Raw genomic sequence first — 23457 nt, 5'->3', positions numbered from 1 at the left:
AAAATCGCTGAAGTTGGAGACTTTTATCACCCTCACCAACTTCAAACATCTGCTATCTGAGCAGCTAACCGATCGCTGCAGCTGTACATAGTCTATCGGTAAATAGCCCACCCATTTTTACCTACCTCATCCCCATACTGTTTTTATTTATTTACTTTTCTGCTCTTTTGCACTATCTCAATATCTCTACCTGTACATGACCATCTATCACTCCAGTGTTAATCTGCAAAATTGTAATTATTCGCCTACCTCCTCATGCCTTTTGCACACAATGTATATAGACTCTATTTTTTTTCTACTGTGTTATTGACTTGTTAATTGTTTACTCCATGTGTAACTCTGTGTTGTCTGTTCACACTGCTATGCTTTATCTTGGCCAGGTCGCAGTGAGAACTTGTTCTCAACTAGCCTACCTGGTTAAATAAAGGTGAAATAAAAAATAAATAAATAAATAAGAGGTTAGGATGTGTACTTTCACAAGTTCCATGGAAATACTATTGTGATTCTTTCTTTGGAGGGAGGACAGGTTGTTTTATGGCTGCAACATCACTTATGCTCAGCTCCTTCCAAACCACCAATTGTATAACTCCCAATTATACAATGAAAGGTTATTAGCCTTTAGTGTGTAATCCTTGGCTTCCTTGACTTCATTTGAAAAGGTTACCCATGGAGCCTCCACCTGAATGATACCTTATTACTCAAGTCCCTTGGTTTATTTAGGTCTGCAGCAGTGCTGTAACTAGTATTACTCTCCAGTACAGGCCTTGGATGTGATATTGGATTTGTTAGGAGTAGGAAACCAATAAAACAGTCTTTATGACTGAGCCCCAGCCCTGACCATCGGGATGTGTGGGGCCGTGTGCTTTTGTGTTAGTGTTTTAGGATGTGTGTGAGTGCCTGTGTGGTTGAACATTTCTGTAGTCTTATACCACAGGGCTGACCACCCTGGGCCAGTGTTTCCTATATATCTACTTTAGATGCGGAACAGCCACAGTGATAATAATGTCCTCATATAACAGGATAGGGCTGTTCTCCACTGTCTATTCATTCTCCTCATGTTCTCCACTGTCTATTCATTCTCCTCATGTTCTCCACTGTCTATTCATTCTCCTCATGTTCTCCACCAAAATCAGAATGACATTTTTGTTTTTACAATTTCCCTCTTTAGTGTGACTTCAAATTGACTTTCTCCATCTCCATCTTGTTGTGCTGTTTCAGTGCTCTGCGTAGTTATTCACATATAATTACAATCTATTTAGAAAGCATCACTGAAAATGTCAGCGCTATTAGAACCCAATTTTCTACTAAGTAACTGTGCTCTAAGCAGTGTGTAGCATGCCACAATGCAGCAATGGAAAAGGGCCTCTCAAGTCTTTCTTTCTGTCTTGTCTGTAAGTAAACGATGTGATGATAATGAGGTCATTATAACGTGTTTGTATCATCAACAGCTGAACACTTCTGACACATGCTCGCCGAGAAACACACATGTGAAGACTTGATTGATGTTGGCCGCGTAGATTGACATTTAGGTTTTGTTTTATAGATGCCAACGGGGCAACAACTGTGATAGGCTTTATTAGTCTCGGGAGTTCCTTTACATGGCAAGTGTAAAATGCCATGTGAATAAATCTATTACTGCTTCCCAGTTAATTTGCTGAATGAAACAAGATAGCCACAGAAACACACAAACAACTCTTCTGGTAGTGGAGAAATATGCTGTAACCTGTAGCTCCATACAGTAAATGACTGCTTCTGCTAAGTGGGTATGTATTTTGGGGACTATAATAATGTGGTGAATAGATGGCCTTCCCCACTCCAGCCTTGCCCCCCCCCCCCCCCCCCGTTCCCTCCCCTCTCCTCTGCTCTATAAGGCCCAGCATATTTTTTTATGTGTCACTGTGAATGTAAAAGAGCCCGGCAGGGAGGCAACTAGGCTTTACACTAGGAGGCTGTGAGCCAATCAGGATCCAGCAACGGGGGAAAGAACTAGACATTCCCATGCATACATCAATATAATTTTAGTGAGAGAGGAAAAGAGAATAAAGAACATAATATTGAATGGCTTTTCTATATCCGTTAGCCTAGTCTGCATACCTTCCTCTCACCTCTCATAATATCAGCAATGCAGCACCAGCACCTTTGTCATTACCATCATCATCATCACCACCATCATCATAAATCAATATGGTTCACTATTGATTATTGCTTGGATTATGATCCATTAATAAACGTTGATTTAACCCAGTGTAACAGCACATATCTCCTCCCTCCTTTTCTTTCTGACTCCTTCGTAATGATGGAGCTATTCAGCTGCACAATTATTTTTCTTGGAAGATAATGATACAATTCTTTTTCTTGGAAGATAATGACACAATTCTAAAAAGGTTGCATATGATTTTCTTTCCCCAATCACCAGACACACTTGTAAAGGACACTCACTATTGTGACTGTGAGTGCTTTGAGTGCAATGTAAGAGCTTTATAAATTACAGTGTTTGAGAGGGAAGGCATTGACTGATACTCTATGTATGATAGATAAAGATAACTCATTTAATCTCAACCAAGTTATTCTGTTGTAGTTATTGCATCTCTGCTCTAAATAGAGTATAGAGTAACTTATCTCAGAACAGCAGGGGTTGCTGCTTTTTCATATCTCTCCATTTTTTTTCTTACCTTCAACAAAAAATGAAGGCAACCGTCCCCATTTTCTCCGGGGGTAGGAATAGATGTATGAAGGAGGACGTGCAGCAGCTTTATCAAAGACAGAGACAGTCAGTGTGAGACAGAGTTAAGGCCTAATGAATGAAGAGACTCCTTGCTCACACACACTTTTTCAGTTCTGCCCACAAATTTTCTATGGGATTGAGATCAGGGCTTTGTGATGGCCATTCCAATACCTTGACATTATTGTCCTTAAGCCATTTTGCCACAATTTTGGAAGCATGCTTGGGGTCATTGTCCATTTGGAAGAACCATTTGCGACCAAGCTTGAACTTCCTGAATGATGTCTTGAGATGTTGCTTCAATATATCCACATAATATTTGTGCGTCATGATGCCATCTATTTTGTGAAGTGCGCCAGTCCCTCCTGCAGCAAAGCACCCCCACAACATGATGCTGCCACCCCCGTGCTTCACGGTTGGGATGGTGTTCTTCGGCTTGCAAGCCTCCCCCTTTTTCCTCAAAACATAACGATGGTCATTATGGCCAAACAGTTCTATTTTTGTTTCATCAGACCAGAGGACATTTCTCCAAAAAGTACAATCTTTGTCCCCATGTGCAGTTGCAAACTGTAGTCCGGCTTTATGGCGGTTTTGGAGCAGTGGCTTCGTCCTTGCTGAGTGGCCTTTCAGGTTATGTCGATATAGGACTCGTTTTACTGTGGATATAGATACTTTTGTACCTGTTTCCTCCAGCATCTTCACAAGGTCCTTTGCTGTTGTTCTGGGATTGATTTGCACTTTTCGCATTAAAGTACGTTAATCTCTAGAAGACAGAACGCGTCTCCTTCTTGAGCGGTATGACGGCTGCGTGGTTCCATGGTGTTTATACTTGTGTACTATTGTTTGTACAGATGAACGTGGTACCTTCAGGCATTTAAAAATTGCTCCCAAGGATGAACCAAGCTAGTGGAGGTCTACAATTTTGGCGGATTTCTTTAGATTTTCCCATGATGTCAAGCAAGGAGGCACTGAGTGTGAAATAGGCCTTGAAATACATCCACAGGTACACTTCCAATTGACTGAAATTATGTAATTTAGCCTATCAGCTTCTAAAGCCATGACATAATTTTCTGGAATTTTCCAAGCTGTTTGAAGGTACAGTCAACTTAGTGTATGTAAACATCTGACCCACTGGAATTGTGATACAGTAAATTATAAGTGAAATAATCTGTCTGCAAACAATTGTTGTAAAAATTACTTGTGTCATGCACAAAGTAGATGTCCTAACTGACTTGCCAAAACTATAGTTTGTTATCGAGAAATTTGTGGAGTGGTTGAAAAACAAGTTTTAATGACTCCAACCTAAGTGTATGTAAACTTCCCGACTTCAGCTGTATACCTACTACACTTGTATGTGTCACAGTCGCTATTGAAAATGTCTTTGGATAAAAGCATCTGATTAAATGTTCTGTGTGTTTCAGACGAGTGTAGTGCTCTGTTCTGGAGGATGTGCTGTCCTGGCGGTCAGCTCCCTGTTGGCCATCATCACCATCTTCTTGCCCAGCGGAGGCTGTGAGAGGAGGATCTGTACACTGGCTGGATACATGCAGATGACTGCGGGTGAGTACAGAACAAACACTTCACAAACAACACACACACTTTCTATTACCTAGACGGTAGATTGATTTGTTTAATCAATGGCTGACATACAAGTTCAAGGTGAATCATAAGAAGGCATTAGTTATGAATGAAGTCCCTTGGTCACATTTCTCTGCTTGGACCTTCTTTAGTAATCTAGATAGGCTACATGTTCATCCTCAGTGTTCTCTATAGGTAAGAGACAGCTCAGTGTACAGATACTTACGAGCGACACACAGATAAAGCTGCCTATCATCTGAAGTGAAGAGGAGCTCACTTTGTTGCCAAGGCACATCACTCACACCAAACCAAACGGAAGCTGCTGCTCTTCAGGCCTCCAGCGGGCCGTTGCTAGGTTACGGGCTGCGGTGCGGTGGTGGAGTGAAGTGTTATGCTGGCGTAGAGCGATATGAGGAGGGCACTGGGGAGATTTAGAGGAGGCAGGAAAAAGACAATTACAGACCCTTAACACAGGTCATTGGTTCAGGAGGACGTGTGTCTTATCAAGGCCCTGCTTTCATTCAAACAGAGAAGTAGCCCCATAAACTAAGCATGGTTACTGGTGATGAGATGCTCAGGGTTTAATGTGATGTACACACGACACCAGCCAAGTAAACTAAGCATGGTTACTGGTGATGAGATGCTCAGGGTTTAATGTGATGTACACACGACACCAGCCAAGTAAACTAAGCATGGTTACTGGTGATGAGATGGTCAGGGTTGAATGTGATGTACACACGACACCAGCCAAGTAAACTAAGCATGGTTACTGGTGATGAGATGCTCAGGGTTTAATGTGATGTACACACGACACCAGCCAAGTAAACTAAGCATGGTTACTGGTGATGAGATGCTCAGGGTTTAATGTGATGTACACACGACACCAGCCAAGTAAACTAAGCAGCCCTAGCCGCTGCCCACCACCCTGGTGCATAGCCACATGCCTTCCACTCACTGTATAGAGTGTGTGTGCACGTTTGTCCGTTCATGTGTGTTTGTCTGTAGTTACGTGTTATCACATTGTGTGAGGTTAGGATATCTGAAGGACACACACTACTGTCGTGTCTTTGGCTATGCCGGATTAAGTGATATGACATGCTATTCTATAAAATCCTTTCTCTGTAATTAATATTACCTGATTGAGCTAATCATGTAAATGTAATTAACTAGAAAGTCGGGCACCACAAAATAATATTTATAGAGCTGTTATCTTCCGAATAAACTCTTAAAGACCTAGTAATATTTTACATCAATGGCAGTCCATATCAATCGTCACCTTATTTCAGTCCCATCTGAAAGTTGTAAATTCTTGGTTATCTTCACGAACCCCGGCTAACAAGTTGAATCAGCAATACAAAATTGGGTTGAATTATTTATTTACTAAATACCTAACTAATCACACAGAATTACATATACACAGAATGAACCATACATTGATTACAAATTATTATGTCAAATTATGTCATAAAGGAAAACGTCCCTAGAGTACGGAGCTGGTTACCCAAAGAAAAGGGGGCTGGGTTTGAGTGAAAGAGCGGGACGACTGAAGAGCAAAGGGAGAAGCGATGTCTCTATCGGGCCGTAGGCAGCTACTCTATCGTAAATACAAAATCTTGTGCATTCTAAATTACCGCCTATTTGGAAAAAGAAAATACAATAAATATTTACTCTGAGCTGCGCTTCGGTAGGTTGGTCGTAGATGCTGGTCGTGTTGGCCAACAGAGATCTTCCTGTCCTCAGAAGAATGTCTCTGGTGGTAAATTGGATACGTTATAGTAACGTCGTTGTGTGGTAGATGGAATATTCTGTCTGTTCTTTCCGAGCCCACGTTTGCAGCTGCTGTTGCTAACTGAACGGCTAGGAGGTATCACTTCTGTAGTGAATAAGAGTTCCAAATTCATACCATTCGCAACCAAAGCTCACGCTGAGGTTGGCTTCGTTCTGTACTTATTATCTGAACCCTTCTGACATCGGATCGTCATTCTAATGTACCCGGAACAGCAAGTTATATTGTCGTCAAGGCTTTATATAGGAAGGGAGAGGAGGGCGTGTTTCATAGTTTAACCAATGTCTCTTCACATGGGCGGGCCACTGAGTCGGGCCTAATTCACTCATGAAAACCCAATTCACATTTTAGAAGCTAAAATCACATTTCATCCCCTCCCAAATAATTTAATATTCAAACATTTAAATTGCACAACAATTCCATGTGAATCTGATAACTATAATGTGTAGACTTTCCACTGTACAGTTTATGTTATCCTGTCATTGATGAGAATGTCTCAGATGACAACCGAACTGACATCATATTCATTAAGTACCAACGCATATGTTCAACTGGTTGGATTACCAAAATATGGTTTATTTCCCCCCACCTTCTGATGTTCCCAGAATCATACAGTTAACTATAACAGAGAGGAGGAGAGTGGAGAAAGGACTGGCTAATAAAGTACTGCTTTATTTCCTAGATTGAAAACTGTACTATCCTGGGCTTTTCAGACACTTTCTTTGGAAACATTCCTGGATTTCCGGTCGACAGCCCTTTTGAAAACCTTTGGTATTTTTTGCCGCACCTTGTAGTTGAGAAATGAACAAGTCTCACAACTCTCACAGTTTTAGCACTCAGTCAGTTCCCCCCTGATTCTCTCACTACACAGCAAAATCTTCAGTGTTCATATCCTGGTGTAAGCAGTTTTGTTGTTGATGTGGTATTACTTTGTCATACTTTGAACTGACTGAATGCCAGTTGGTGTTGTTTCTATATTGTGGAGCTCTGCCCCATAGGGGAGCTCTGCTCCTAGTGGTTTACCCTGCTGCCTAGGCAGTGAACAGCCTGAGAGAAAATTATGCACACTCCTGCAGCCAATAGGAGTACAGGTGTACTTATATAAGGGGATGCTTCCCCACAATCAGCCTCCCATTATCTTCAGTGACAGGACTGGACTGAAGAATCCTAGAAGAGAAGAGAGAAGACTCAGGACGAACACGCCGTCGATATCATGGTCTCGACGTCATCCTTCACGAGCACGCCTTTTCTACCCCCAAAATATATTTTAATTAAGAGCACAGTGTCGCTGCTCCACTATGGCGTCTATGGACCCACACAACTTATGTTTCGTGTGTTTGGATTCGCAGGAAGCTAGGGGCGACCTCACAGATCCCCCGGAATGCCCAATCTGCACCCTCTTTAAAGGAAGGGAACCGCTATGGGGTTTTTGCAGAGTAGATCTCCCTCTGGAAGACGCCCTGTCTGTGCTAGCCTCAGGTTCTGAGGCGTCATATGACGACGGCGCCTCCGGAGATGATGAAGATGTTGGGAAGTGTCTGGGTTTTTCTCCGGGAAAAATCCAGTCTACTAACCGAGGCTGACATGGCCCCCTCCCTAGGGAGAGTGAGGGGAATTTCACATCCTTGGGTGAGGAAGAGAGTTCTTAGCAGCCCCCTCCTACGCAATGGCCTCTGTGCGCTCTGACTTTACAGGGCTCAATGTGCAGGCCGCGAGCCGTCTAAATACACTGCCCCCCGTTCCCCCCAACCCAGGGGTGGATATGATGGTGGGCGGCCCATACTCTAGACCGAAACGGGCGGCACGTTTTGGGAAGCTAAAGGAGGAGAAGATGCAGCTCGCTAGACACCTGCCATTGACAGGAGGGTCTAGAGCAGGTTCAAAAGAGCCTCCTCACTCCACCTTCTCTAGTAGACCTGGGTCTACAGCCAGATGGAGAGCCCGTCGAGCAGCGGCACCCGGTGCACCAGGAGCGGGCTGCGCCCCTCCGGCCGCATCAGAGATGGCAGAGGCTCCACCGGTGAGAGAGATTTTCATTTCCTCGCCCTGATGGCCTAGGTGCAGCCAGAAGAGACGACGGCCATGATGGGACGAGGGGGAGAGGACGGGAGAGAGCGCAGCACTTCGTGTGACAGCGCCCACTGCTCTTCCCCCACCCCTGCAAAGGGGATGGAGGAGCCAATGTGTCAGTTGTTAATAAAGAATGTGTTCCATCTACCTTTGTCACAAGAGAATCTCTTTTCCATAACAAACTTCAGGTTCAGACCATTCAGGTTCCTTCTCTCTCTATTGGGGCGGCTGGGTAGCCTAGTGGTTAGAGTGTTGGACTAGTAACCGAAAGGTTGCAAGTTCAAATCCCCGAGCTGACAAGGTACAAATCTGTCGCTCTGCCCCTGTTCCTAGGCCGTCATTGAAAATAAGAATTTGTTCTTAACTGACTTGCCTAGTTAAATAAAGGTAAAAATAAAAATATCTCTCTCTTCCTCTCACCACTCTGTTTGTTGCACAGCCCATCATGAGTGCATAGCTGAGCACACACATGAGGATGTTGTGGAAATGACATGAGGGCAGCAAAGCGGACACTCTTGATGAGCCGCTATGCTATACCTCATAAAAACCCTGTACCCCCAGGAGTAATGTGGTTAAGGGCTTAAAGAGCAGCTTGCGTACACAGCCCCATGTTGGGCCGATGACGCAATCGCTGTTGGGGGACAGCACACTAACTCAGGCAGGCGTCTCAGTTAGTGCAGCTCAGACCCGTGCACATATAACCAAAGTGTCGGCACCCCATGTTCTCACAGAAAGCGCCAAAATTTGGGCTCTCCCGCTCTCAGAGCATTATTCAGTGTGGCAGCGAAGCTGCACCCTATCCCCCTGGCTAAGCCGGATGCTGGAGAAGGGTTATGCCATCCAATTCCACCGAACTCCTCCCGTTTTTCGGGCGTGGTGGAGACTGTGATGAAAACGCCAGAGAAAGTAGCTGCTCTTGTGAAAAAGATTACAAAACTTTTGGTGAAGGAAGCAGTCACAGTTGTTCCCCAAGAGCAAAGGAACAGCAGGCTATATTCGCCCTACTTCCTAGTGCCAAAAAAGCAGGGGGAAAGAGGCCAATATTGGATTTACGCACTCTCAATGAGAGCGTAGCCAAACGGCCCTTTCGAATACTTACGACAAAACGTCTTCTGGAATGTATCCACAACAAAGACTTGGCACCTCGCACCTTTTCCAAATGCGTGGAGGCGGCATTGGAACTTCAAATCAAATCAAATCAAATCAAATTTTATTTGTCACATACACATGGTTAACAGATGTTAATGCGAGTGTAGCGAAATGCTTGTGCTTCTAGTTCCGACAATGCAGTAATAACGAACAAGTAATCTAACTAACAATTCCAAAAACTACTGTCTTATACACAGTGTAAGGGGATAAAGAATATGTACATAAGGATATATGAATGAGTGATGGTACAGAGCAGCATAGGCAAGATACAGTAGATGATATCGAGTACAGTATATACATATGAGATGAGTATGTAAACCAAGTGGCATAGTTAAAGTGGCTAGTGATACATGTATTACATAAGGATGCAGTCGATGATATAGAGTACAGTGTATATACGTATGCATATGAGATGAATAATGTAGGGTAAGTAACATTATAATAGGTAGCATTGTTTAAAGTGGCTAGTGATATATTTACATCATTTCCCATCAATTCCCATTATTAAAGTGGCTGGAGTAGAGTCAGTGTCATTGACAGTGTGTTGGCAGTAGCCACTCAATGTTAGTGGTGGCTGTTTAACAGTCTGATGGCCTTGAGATAGAAGCTGTTTTTCAGTCTCTCGGTCCCAGCTTTGATGCACCTGTACTGACCTCGCCTTCTGGATGACAGCGGGGTGAACAGGCAGTGGCTCGGGTGGTTGACGTCCTTGATGATCTTTATGGCCTTCCTGTAGCATCGGGTGGTGTAGGTGTCCTGGAGGGCAGGTAGTTTGCCCCCGGTGATGCGTTGTGCAGACCTCACTAACCTCTGGAGAGCCTTACGGTTGAGGGCGGTGCAGTTGCCATACCAGGCGGTGATACAGCCCGCCAGGATGCTCTCGATTGTGCATCTGTAGAAGTTTGTGAGTGCTTTTGGTGACAAGCCGAATTTCTTCAGCCTCCTGAGGTTGAAGAGGCGCTGCTGCGCCTTCCTCACGATGCTGTCTGTGTGAGTGGACCAATTCAGTTTGTCTGTGATGTGTATGCAGAGGAACTTAAAACTTGCTACCCTCTCCACTACTGTTCCATCGATGTGGATGGGGGGGTGTTCCCTCTGCTGTTTCCTGAAGTCCACAATCATCTCCTTAGTTTTGTTGACGTTGAGTGTGAGGTTATTTTCCTGACACCACACTCCGAGGGCCCTCACCTCCTCCCTGTAGGCCGTCTCGTCGTTGTTGGTAATCAAGCCTACCACTGTTGTGTCGTCCGCAAACTTGATGATTGAGTTGGAGGCGTGCGTGGCCACGCAGTCGTGGGTGAACAGGGAGTACAGGAGAGGGCTCAGAACGCACCCTTGTGGGGCCCCAGTGTTGAGGATCAGCGGGGAGGAGATGTTGTTGCCTACCCTCACCACCTGGGGGCGGCCCGTCAGGAAGTCCAGTACCCAGTTGCACAGGGCGGGGTCGAGACCCAGGGTCTCGAGCTTGATGACGAGCTTGGAGGGTACTATGGTGTTGAATGCCGAGCTGTAGTCGATGAACAGCATTCTCACATAGGTATTCCTCTTGTCCAGATGGGTTAGGGCAGTGTGCAGTGTGGATGAGATTGCATCGTCTGTGGACCTATTTGGGCGGTAAGCAAATTGGAGTGGGTCTAGGGTGTCAGGTAGGGTGGAGGTGATATGGTCCTTGACTAGTCTCTCAAAGCACTTCATGATGACGGATGTGAGTGCTACGGGGCGGTAGTCGTTTAGCTCAGTTACCTTAGCTTTCTTGGGAACAGGAACAATGGTGGCCCTCTTGAAGCATGTGGGAACAGCAGACTGGTATAGGGATTGATTGAATATGTCCGTAAACACACCGGCCAGCTGGTCTGCGCATGCTCTGAGGGCGCGGCTGGGGATGCCGTCTGGGCCTGCAGCCTTGCGAGGGTTAACACGTTTAAATGTCTTACTCACTTCGGCTGCAGTGAAGGAGAGACGCATGTTTTCGTTGCAGGCCGTGTCAGTGGCACTGTATTGTCCTCAAAGCGGGCAAAAAAGTTATTTAGTCTGCCTGGGAGCAAGACATCCTGGTCCGTGACTGGGCTGGGTTTCTTCCTGTAGTCCGTGATTGACTGTAGACCCTGCCACATACCTCTTGTGTCTGAGCCGTTGAATTGAGATTCTACTTTGTCTCTGTACTGGCGCTTAGCTTGTTTGATAGCCTTGCGGAGGGAATAGCTGCACTGTTTGTATTCAGTCATGTTACCAGACACCTTGCCCTGATTAAAAGCAGTGGTTCACGCCTTCAGTTTCACACGAATGCTGCCATCAATCCACGGTTTCTGGTTAGGGAATGTTTTAATCGTTGCTATGGGAACGACATCTTCAACGCACGTTCTAATGAACTCGCACACCGAATCAGCGTATTCGTCAATGTTGTTGTCTGACGCAATACGAAACATCTTCCAGTCCACGTGATGGAACTTTTGTGTTGTCAAGGAATAAGGCTACTAACCTACCTAGATAACCTACTGGTTCTCGCCCCGTCAGCAGAGCTGGCGATTGCACACACGACACAGACAGTGATTCATCTCACACATCTGAGGTTCGCTGTGATTTGGGAAAAGAGTGCGCCCTGGCAAAGTCATCAGATTGTCTACCTGGGATTACAGCTGGCTGCCTTGTTGCTAGCCCTACAAAGGTTTTATCCGAATCACATGGTGACGGCGCATTCCGTCATAACACTCTTGGGTCTGCCCACTCCATGGTTCCGCTGGGACTTCTACACATGCACAGAACACAGCGATGGTTTGCCCAACTATGACTGGACCCAGTGAGGAACCGTCGTCTGTTGTTGGTAGTTCCCCTCTCACTCAGAGCGGACCTGAACTATTGGAGATACTCATGTAGTGTCCTCCAACATTCTGGTGCTTACAGACGCTTTTCTGACATGTCAGGCTCGGGCGGTTGGAGATGTGTGGCCTCCCTTGGGACGCCACATGGTTGGAAAACCGAACCACAGTAGCCTACATAAATCGCCAAGGATGAGTCAGGTCTCCTGCACTCCACCGGGTGGTGGAGGAATTGTGGCTGTGGGCTCATGAACACCTTCGTTCATTGACAGCAGCACACATTCCAGGCTATCAGAACATTGGAGTATACCTCATGTCTCGAGGGGGTCCCCGAGATGATGAGTGGCAGCTGCACCCCGACATTGTTCTCCAAATATGGGAACGGTTCAGGAGAGGCGAGTTGGACCTATTCGCGTCATGTGTGAATGCGCAGTGTCCCCTATGGTTCTTGCTACGAGGTCAGGACGAACTGCCACTAGGGATAGACGCTTCTGCGCACCAACCGTGGTCAGATGTTTTCCTGTACGCATTTCCACCGCTGTACTGCATTCTCCCACTGCTAGCCCGCGTGAGAACAGGAGGGCTGTCAATCATATTGATAGCCCCCGATCACCCACTAGGAGCAGAGCTCCCCTATGGGGCGGAGCTCCACGATATAGAACGATTACCAGAGCTGTAACTCCAGTTCTATGAGAGGAGCGGCCCTGCCGGAAGGATTAGGGATATCGTTTCTGTAACTGGTGTTATAGTACTATTAGACAAATCTTTAATACTGACGGAGTTTGAGTTCATATATCTGCTTGTACAGATTAGTATGGCTCATATTCTGTTTTATCTGCCCACTAGTCATTGCCTATGCCTCTAGACTGAGTAGGGCAGATTAGACTGAGAACGCAGTACATTGTGACACGGTCTGTTTTCATAGTGTGTTACAGTACTGCGGGATTTGGCCGCAGCCATTGCTGTGTCCGACTTTTTCATTAAGTGGGAAGTGTTAGGCTCGGCATGGTGTACATTTTGGAGCGCTGCGCTCCGCCTTAAACCACTAAGAGCAGAGCTCCCCTATGGGGCGGAGCTCCACGATATAGAACGATAGTTACCGGAGTTGTAACTCCAGTTCTATGAGTGGAGCGGAGCCCCATTAAGACTTAAGGCCCTGCCGATCCCCAGTCTCGCTGAAGAGAATTTTTCGGGAGGCTGATTGTGGGGAAGCATCCCCTTATATAGGGACACCTGTACTCCTATTGGCTGCAGGTGTGTGCATAATTTTCTCTCTGGCTGTTCACTGCCTAGGCAGTGAGGTAAACCACTAGGAGCAGAGCTCCCCTATGGTAACTATAACTATAACTATCATTTTTAAGCTGTCGTTAAAAAATACTGTTGTTCAATCAGGGTGTCAAATTGGCCAGTGTTACCTGGTATTGATTTTTCAGTTTAACTTTCTTGAGTTGATTCAAGTGTTGAATTAACACTCATTGGTGTAAAATAACCCCAGTGTTTGTGTTAACCTCTCTGGGATATGTGGTACGCTAGCGTCCCACCTGGCCAAAAGCCAGAGAAAATGCAGAGCGCCAATTTCAAATAAATTGAAAATGAAATCACATATCCCAGAGATGAAAAAATGAAATCACACATGCAAGATAGCAAATTAAAGCTACACTTGTTGTGAATCCAGCCAACATGTCAGATTTCAAAAAGCAAACGATGCTATTATCTGAGGATAGCACCATAGTAAACAAAGAGAGCAAAGCATATTTCAACCCTGCAGGCGCGACAAAAACGCAGAAATAAAAATATAATTCACGCCTTACCTTAGACAAGCTTCTTTTGTTGGCACTCCAATATGTCCCATAAACATCACAACTGGTCCTTTTGTTCGATTAATTCCGTCGATATATATCCAAAATGTCCATTTATTTGGCGAGTTTGATCCAGAAAAACACTGGTTCCAACTTGCGCAACGTGACTACAAAATATCTCAAAAGTTACCTGTAAACTTTGCCAAAACATTTCAAACTACTTTTTTAATACAACTTTAGGTATTTTGTAACGTAAATCTATAAATCTATAATCTATAAAATTGAAGACTGGGTGATCTGTGTTCAATACAGGAGGAAAACAAACTGTTGCATGCTTTCTGGTCAAGCGCCTCTATCTAACAGTACACTTCAAGTTACCCTCGTTCAAGATGGCCGTACTTCTTCATTACACAAAGGAATAACCTCAACCAATTTCTAAAGACTGTTGACATCTAGTGGAAGTGATAGGAACGGCAAGAAGGTCCCTTAGAAATCTGGATTCCCAATGAAAACCCATTTGAAAAGAGAGTGACCTCAAAAAAAAATCTGAATGGTTTGTCCTCGTGGGTTTCGCCTGCTAAATGAGTTCTGTTATACTCACAGACATGATTGAAACAGTTTTAGAAACTTCAGAGTGTTTTCTATCCAAATCTACTAATAATATGCATATCTATGCATATCGTATCTTCTGAGGATGAGTAGCAGGCAGTTGAATTTGGGCATGCATTTCATCCGGATGTGAAAATACTGCCCCCCTGTCACCAAGAAGTTTTAATAACCAGTGTTAAACCAAAACCACACCCATCATTATCATATTTCCCAGCATGCTCTATTGCAGTTTGATTTTTAGAATTGTTTCTTTCTATGTCTATGTTTTTGCATTGATTGATTAATGAATCTTGTGCTACTAATTAACATACAATTTTCTTAGCTAATCCAATCTGTTATATGGATTTATTACATCCGTTACTGAAATGGTTGTTCCAGTTTAGATGCTTAAGGTAGTCTCATATCTTAGTTTTCCCAACCTGGCAGACATTCTGAATGCAGGTTGTGTGTGGTTGAATAAAAATTCCAAATGTTGGATATTCCCACTCTGGCTGGATTCCAACAGGAATTTACACATCACTTTGCAAACCAGTATAATGTGACTTGCAGGCCTGATTTTTCCTGTAAACTATGAGTTTTAGACCACTGTATTAAGGTAAAGCTAGGCCCTCAAAATAAGGCCCTATGAATTATGTGTTGCATTGTGATAAATAATTAAATAACATATTAACTTAGGATCTCACTTGGTGAGGGCCACAGCACTGAAAATGGATGAATGCAACAAACATGTATCTGTCACTAACAAATACAGTCATGGGTGATAACTCTACAATTCACTCGAAAGGCAAGGCACATTGGGAAATATGTAAACAAGGCTTTTAACTTAGCAGTGTGTTAATTTAACACTGACAATTGTGGATTTGTATAAGCACTGAATGCGTGTTAAATGTAACACTCTCAGTGTTGAATTAACATTGGAGAATTTGCTGTGAAGTTATCAGTGAACACCATACCAGTGTAAATGTAACATTGACCTAGTGTGAAAATTGAATTCCAAAGCGTTCAATACAAGTATCAGTGAACACCATAACAGTGTACATTTAACACTGACCTAGTGTAAACATCGAATTCTAAAGTGTTATATACAAGGTTATATACAAGGTATTAACACTGAGTTAGTATAACATTTGAATGTCACTGGTGTTGGAAAGTATCGGTGTTAAAAGTTCAACATTTTGAAAAGTGTCAATTCAACACTTTCTGGTGGTTCTCATGTAAACACTTCAAAAGTGTGAAATTGAACACCCACAATTTTTAAATATGTTTTATATTTTTATTTCACCTTTATTTAACCAGGTAGGCTGGTTGAGAACAAGATCTCAGTTACAACTGCGACCTGGCCAAGATAAAGCATAGCAGTGTGAACAGACAGCAACACAGAGTTACACATGGAGTAAACAATAAACAAGTCAATAACATAGTAGAACATTTTTTATCTATAAACATTGTGTGCAAAAGGCATGAGGAGGTAGGCAATAAATAGGCCATAGGAGTGAATAATTACAATTTAGCAGATTAACACTGGAGTGATAAATGATCAGATGAACATGTGCAGGTAGAGATACTGGTGTGCAAAAGAGCAGAAAAGTTAATGAAATAAAAACAGTATGGGGATGAGGTAGGTAAATTGGGTGGACTATTTACCGATGGACTATGTACAGTTGCAGCGATCGGTTAGCTGCTCAGATAGCAGATGTTTAAAGTTGGTGAGGGAGATAAAAGTCTCCAACTTCAACGATTTTTGCAATTCGTTCCAGTCACAGGCAACAGAGAACTGGAAGGAAAGGCGGCCGAATGAGGTGTTGGCTTTAGGGATGATCAGTGAGATACACCTGCTGGAGCGCATGCTACGGGTGGGTGTTGCCATCGTGACCAGTGAACTGAGATAAAGCGGAGCTTTACCTAGCATGGACTTGTAGATGACCTGGAGCCAGTGGGTCTGGCGACTAATATGTAGCGAGGGCCAGCCGACTAGAGCATACAGGTCGCAGTGGTGGGTGGTATAAGGTGCTTTAGTAAAAAAGCGGATGGCACTGTGATAAACTGCATCCAGTTTGCTGAGAAGAGTATTGGAAGCCATTTTGTAGATGACATCGCCGAAGTCGAGGATCGGTAGGATAGTCAGTTTTACTAGGGTAAGTTTGGCGGCGTGAGTGAAGGAGGCTTTGTTGCTAAATAGAAAGCCAATTCTAGATTTGATTTTGGATTGGAGATGTTTGATATGAGTCTTGAAGGAGAGTTTACAGTCTAGCCAGACACCTAGGTACTTACAGATGTCCACATATTCTAGATCGGAACCATCCAGGGTGGTGATGCTAGTCGGGCGTGCGGGTGCAGGCAGCGAATGGTTGAAAAGCATGCATTTGGTTTAACTAGCGTTTAAGAGCAGTTGGAGGCCACGGAAGGAGTTTTGTATGGCATTGAAGCTCGTTTGGAGGTTAGATAGCACAGTGTCCAAGGAAGGGCCAGAAGTATACAGAAGTATACAGAACAGTCTGTGTAGAGGTGGATCAGGGAATCGCCCGCAGCAAGAGCAACATCATTGATTATACAGAGAAAAGAGTCGGCCCGAGAATTGAATTCTGTGGCACCCCCATAGAGACTGCCAGAGGTCCGGACAACATGCCCTCCAATTTGACACACTGAACTCTGTCTGCAAAGTAGTTGGAGAACCAGGCAACGCAGTCATTAGAAAAACTGAGGCTACTGAGTCTGCCGATAAGAATATATGGTGATTGACAGAGTCGAAAGCCTTGGCCAGGTCGATGAAGACGGCTGCACAGTACTGTCTTTTATCGATGGCGGTTATGATATCGTTTAGTACCTTTAGTGTGGCTGAGGTACAACCGTGACCGGCTCGGAAACCAGATTGCACAACGGAGAAGGTACGGTGGGATTCGAGATGGTCAGTGATCTGTTTGTTGACTTGGCGTTCGAAGACCTTACATAGGCAGGGCAGGATGGATATAGGTCTGTAACAGTTTGGGTCCAAGGTGTCTCCCCCTTTGAAGAGGGGAATGACCGTGGCAGCTTTCCAGTCCTTGGGGATCTCAGACGATATGAAAGAGAGAATAAACAGGCTGGTAATAGGGGTTGCGACAATGGCGGCGGATAGTTTCAGAAATAGAGGGTCCAGATTGTCAAGCCCAGCTGATTTGTACGGGTCCAGGTTTTGCAGCTCTTTCAGAACATCTGCTATCTTGATTTGGGTAAAGGAGAAACTGGGAGGTTTGGGCGAGTAGCTGCGGGGGGGGGTGGAGCTGTTGGCCGAGGTTGGAGTAGCCAGGAGGAAGGTATGGCCAGCCGTTGAGAAATGCTTGTTGAAGTTTTCGATTATCATGGATTTATCGGTGTGTGACCGTGTTACCTAGCCTCAGTGCAGTGGGCAGCTGGGAGGAGGTGCTCTTGTTCTCCATGGACTTTACAGTGTCCCAGAGTTAGAGCTACAGGATGCACATTTCTGCTTGAAAAAGCTGGCATTTGCTTTCCTGACTGACTGCGTGTATTGGTTCCTGACTTCCCTGAACAGTTGCATATCGCGGGGACTATTCGATGCTATTGCAGTCCGCCACAGAATTTTTGTGCTGGTCGAGGGCAGTCAGGTCTGGAGTGAACCAGGGGCTATATCTGTTCTTAGTTCTGCATTTTTTGAACGGAGCATGCTTATGGTTAGGAAGTTACTTTTAAAGAATGACCAGGCATCCTCACCTGACGTGATGAGGTCAATTTCCTTCCAGGATACCCGGGCCAGGTTGATTAGAAAGGCCTGCTCGCAGAAGTGTTTTAGGGAGCGTTTGACAGTGATTAGGGGTGGTCGTTTGACTGCGGACCCGTAGCGGAGACAGGCAATGAGGCAGTGATCGCTGAGATCCTGATTGAAGACAGCAGAGGTGTATTTGGAGGGCCAGTTGGTCAGGATAATGTCTATGAGGGTGCCCTTGCTCACAGACTAAGGGTTGTACCTGGTGGGTTCCTTGATGATTTGTGTGAGATTGAGGGCATCTAGCTTAGAGTGTAGGACTGCCGGGGTGTTAAGCATATCCCAGTTTAGGTCACCTAACAGAACAAACTCTGAATCTAGATGAGGGGCGATCAATTCACAAATGGTGTCCAGGGCACAGCTGGGAGCTGAGGGGGGTCGGTAGCAGGCGGCAACAGTGAGAGACTTATTTCTGGAGGGATTCATTTTTAAAATTAGAAGTTCGAACTGTTTGGGTATGGACCTGGAAAGCATAACATTACTTTGCAGGCTATCTCTGCAGTAGACTGCAACTCCTCCCCCTTTGGCAGTTCTATCTTGACGGAAAATATTATAGTTGGGTATGGAAATCTCAGATTTTTGGTGGCCTTCCTAAGCCAGGATTCAGACACAGCAAGGACATCAGGGTTGGCAGAGTGTGCTAAACCAGTGAGTAAAACAAACTTAGGGAGGAGGCTTCTCATGTTGACATGCATGAAACCAAGGCTTTCGATCACAGAAGTCAACAAATGAGGGTGCCTGGGGACATGCAGGGCCTGGGTTTACCTCCACATCACCCGAGGAACAGAGGAGGAGTAGGATGAGGGTGCGGCTAAAGGCTATCAAAGCTGGTCTCCTAGAGTGTTGGGGACAAAGAATAAAAGGAGCAGATTTCTGGGCATGGTAGAATATATTCAGGGCATAATGCACAGACAGGGGTATGGTGGGGTGCGGGTACAGCGTAGGTAAGCCCAGGCACTGGGTGATGATAAGAGAGGTTGTATCTCTGGACATGCTGGTTGTAATGGGTGAGGTCACCGCATGTGTTGGAGGTGGGACAAAGGAGGTATCAGAGGTATGAAGAGTGGAACTGGGGGGTCCATTGTAAACTACAACAATTATAACTAACCTGAACAACAGTATACAAGGCATATTGACATTTGAGAGAGACATACAGCGAGGTATAAAGTAATCACAGGTGTTGATTGGGAGAGCTAGCTAAAACAACAGGTGAGACAATAACAGCTAATCAGCTAACACAACAACAGCAGGTAAAATGGCGATGACTAGGCAGAGAGGGTCGGATTAACTACACACAGAGCCTGAGTTCGCGGCTGGGGCCGACAGATAAAACATTTTTTTACAGAATGGAGTACCGTGATTAATGGACAGTCCAGTAGGCATCAGCTATGTAGCCAAGTGATCATAGTGTCCAGGGGGCAACAGTAGATGGAACAGGGGAGCCCCACTACACTAGCGACACAGCGTTTAAAGTTAGTAGCGTCTGCTCCGACGGAGGCCGGATGAAGGCACAGCGGATCGAGTATTCGTCAGCAGACCAGTCGTGGTGGTGCGGCGGGGCGCCGTGTCGACAGAGAATCCAAGCCAGATGGCGAAAGAGGTATTGTGGAATTTAGTTTGCTATCCGGGAGATGTGCCTGGCTAACTGGTGCTAGCTTCGTGTTATATTAACCGATCAAATTTAGCTGTGTAAGATTAGATCTGCTTCTAGTTTGAAATGATGAGAAAATGTTTATTTACTTTTCCCTTCTCATTTATTTAGTGTCAGCTCAACAGCAGTGATTCTCGTTCGTATAGCTTGACGTATAGCTTGACGTATAGCCAGGGAAGTACTATTTACCACAGGCTAATTAGTAGCTATATTCATTAGTTAGGTTGGATTACAACCTAAACCTATTGACTAAATCGAGAGCTTAGTTCCTATGCTCGGGCAAATGGCCTTTTAAAAGACCTGCCGCCAGAAAGAACAGGGACGTTTTTACCTCTAAAATGCTTTTTCTGGATCTGCTGTGTGTGTGTGTGTGTGTGTGTGTGTGTGTGTGTGTGTGTGTGTGTGTGTGTGTGTGTGTGTGTGTGTGTGTGTGTCAGTGCATCTGCATGTATGCATGTGTGTGTGTGTGTGTGTGTGTGTGTGTGTGTGTGTGTGTGTGTGTGTGTGTGTGTGTGTGTGTGTGTGTGTGTGTGTGTGTGTGTCAGTGCATCTGCATGTATGCATGTGTGTGTGTGTGTGTGTGTGTGTGTGTGTGTGTGTGTGTGTGTGTGTGTGTGTGTGTGTGTGTGTGTGTGTGTGTGTGTGTGTGTGTGTGTGTGTGAGGATTGCAGCACATGCAGCAGATCCAGAAAAAGCATTTTAGAGGTAAAAACGTCCCTGCTCTTTCCTTTCCCAGCTATGAATTCCCATGGGTGAAGTCCAGGATTAGACTGTGAACTCGCTCAACCTTCACTGGCTCAAAGCAGCACAACGCTTCCATTTGGTGCTGCTGGGGTTCAGGGTCCTGGTATATATAGTGTAGCACGTGGTAAGCATTCTCCATGAATGTTTTAACGTAACAGGGAGGGGCCATATTTTATTTGCGAGGGTGGTGAGATTTTTCTTCTCCCTCCATACATATTTTATTTGACTGTTTTTGTTAGTGGGCTAGGTCCACTGGAGGACGGCTCTGTGACTTGTGTGCATGTGTGTGCCGAAACCGTATGATATTCTTCACAGTAAGGCAGTGAAGAGCTGGGAAAACTGAGGATGCCACCCACCCTTAAACATGCTCTCACACATTCTCGGGAATGTTTTTTCACAACTGCAATAGAGGCGACTGATCTTTGCCTGTCCTGCTCCAGCTTCAAACCTCCTCGTTATTCTAATCAGTCATTTGAATTCAGTTTCATGGGAAAGGCAATCTCATGTCTCATAAAGAGAGGGCTATAAGACAGAGTATTGTGACAGAACAGTGACTCTGTGTGATTCTCATTGTGTGGTTCTTCTGTTCAACACTGAAGACACGTCACACTCTGATGGAGCCTAAGGCAGTCACTGCACATGCTCCGTCTTAATCTCAACTGGTTTAGGGGATACAGGCATGATGTAATTACATTTGCCTCGGTTAGCATGTTTACCACAAAGCTTATACCAAACAACAATACAATATCATATAATTGAATGAAAATCTTCAAGCTTTCAGTTAATTTCTCTTGTTTGTTCTTGACTCAGACAAGCACCCAACCAAAAATTGTCATAACAGAATCCAAGAGCATTTTGATTAACCACTTGGAGCATCATTCTCAACTGTATTACAAATTGCAATCAAGCTAACTTCCACCCATCTACAGCTATTAGATAAATATGTTGAGGCGTTTCTCCTCTTTGAAGACTCCGAGTCCCACCCTGGCCCCAGTGATACAGTATAGCAGTGTGTCCTGCAGTGCTTGTTATCCAAACGTATCAGATGAAATCCCTCAGTGAGTTACTGTACTGTCTTTAACAACTCTCTCTCGCTCTTTTCACTGAGGGAATTAGCGGAGGCTCGCACGCACTCTCACACACTGTGTTCTTGTCTTCCAGTGTGATAGTGCTGAAGAGGCAGCAGCCTGCTGTGTCAACCCTCCCCTGGGCAGAGCTGCTATGCAGATGTCCTCTCTCCTCCCAAACATGAAAATGAAACTATCACTACTACTCTTACTAAACTCTGCATTACAGGAACACGGCTATGGAGTGTGTGTGTGAGTGTTTGAGCGTGTGTGTGTGGAAGTGTGTGGACCCATGCATGCGAGGCCCCTGTGGTTTAAAGCTGAGCTGCACCTGTGCTTGATGATGCTGTCATTACTGACATCTGACATCAGTGCTAATGTGTATAATGTACATGTGCCAGCTGTCAGTCATCATCACAGTGGTGCTTCAGTTAGAATGTTTTACAGAAGGGATGGAATGCGCTGTTCACCACCATAAGGAGGACTTGGAGCAGAAATAACTATAGCACCCATAATATCTGTTGAGGACCTTTCTGTTGAGAATCTGTCAATTTGACCTAATTTTCTGTATCTCTTTGGAGCATACCATACTGTTTTCAGCATGTCTTTGGGGTACTACTGTTTATTAGCTGGAAGCCTAGGGGTGGTGACAGAGATCTGAATGCTGTTCTCCTTCTTTTTGAACACTCTCTTTCCCACATCTTCTCATCATAAGGAGAACACAGCATTCACTACATCCTTACTGGAGGAGAGAGGGAGAGAAGCTTCTGTTTCTTGGCTCCTGTTCAGGCGATGACAGATATTTATCTCCCTTTCATCTGCTTGCCAAAAGCCTTAACAACATAGCTGCAATTTTAGAGACTAACAACTTTCTTTACTCTGAAACTCTGAAACCAAGAAGTCCGCAAGCAAGATGTTTAGTTAAGCAGTCTAACTTTTTACAATATATTGATATATAGTAATAACTTCAGAGTGCATATCGAACCAGTTAGCGCATGGTCCAAAGTTCATTCCCACAAGCAAAGCTATTTTCTTTTTTAGCTGTAGCTAGTATTGGGGCTTGGAGTTTTCTGGACCACGTGACCTGACCAGGAAAAACTCAGGGAGCCAAGTTATAGGTTATAATAACAGAGCCAAGTTATAGGTTATAATAACAGAGCCAAGTTATAGGTTATAATAACAGAGCCAAGTTATAGGTTATAATAACAGACCCAAGTTATAGGTTATAATAACTGACCCAAGTTATAGGTTATAATAACAGACCCAAGTTATAGGTTATAATAACTGACCCAAGTTATAGGTTATAATAACAGACCCAAGTTATAGGTTATAATAACAGACCCAAGTTATAGGTTATAATAACTGACCCAAGTTATAGGTTATAATAACTGACCCAAGTTATAGGTTATAATAACTGACCCAAGTTATAGGTTATAATAACTGCCCAAGTTATAGGTTATAATAACTGCCTAAGTTATAGGTTATAATAACTGACTGAAGTTATAGGTTATAATAACAGACCCAAATTATAGGTTATAATAACTGACCCAAATTATAGGTTATTATATAGGTTATAATAACTGACCCAAGTTGTAGGTTATAATAACTGACCCAAATTATAGGTTATAATAACTAAATAAATCAACTCAACTCCCTCCAATGCTGGGCACACTGCTTTTCAAATCAAACACACTTCTGAAAGTGCA

General features: G+C 44.4%; 1 protein-coding gene across 1 annotated transcript in view; it reads left to right on the top strand.

Annotated features, from left to right (window-relative positions):
- LOC116358163 (transmembrane protein 211-like) overlaps window positions 1-23457 on the top strand; it is a 160411-nt gene that overhangs the window by 31430 nt on the left and 105524 nt on the right. The window contains exon 2 of the mRNA XM_031808552.1: window positions 4144-4282. Coding sequence (XP_031664412.1) covers window positions 4144-4282 — 139 coding nt within the window. The remainder of the gene's footprint in view (window positions 1-4143; window positions 4283-23457) is intronic.

Source organism: Oncorhynchus kisutch, linkage group LG28, assembly GCF_002021735.2.
Source record: "Oncorhynchus kisutch isolate 150728-3 linkage group LG28, Okis_V2, whole genome shotgun sequence".
NCBI classification, from domain to species: domain Eukaryota; kingdom Metazoa; phylum Chordata; class Actinopteri; order Salmoniformes; family Salmonidae; genus Oncorhynchus; species Oncorhynchus kisutch.
Note: the sequence above shows the minus strand (reverse complement) of the source record. Positions and strands in the feature narration are given on the sequence as shown.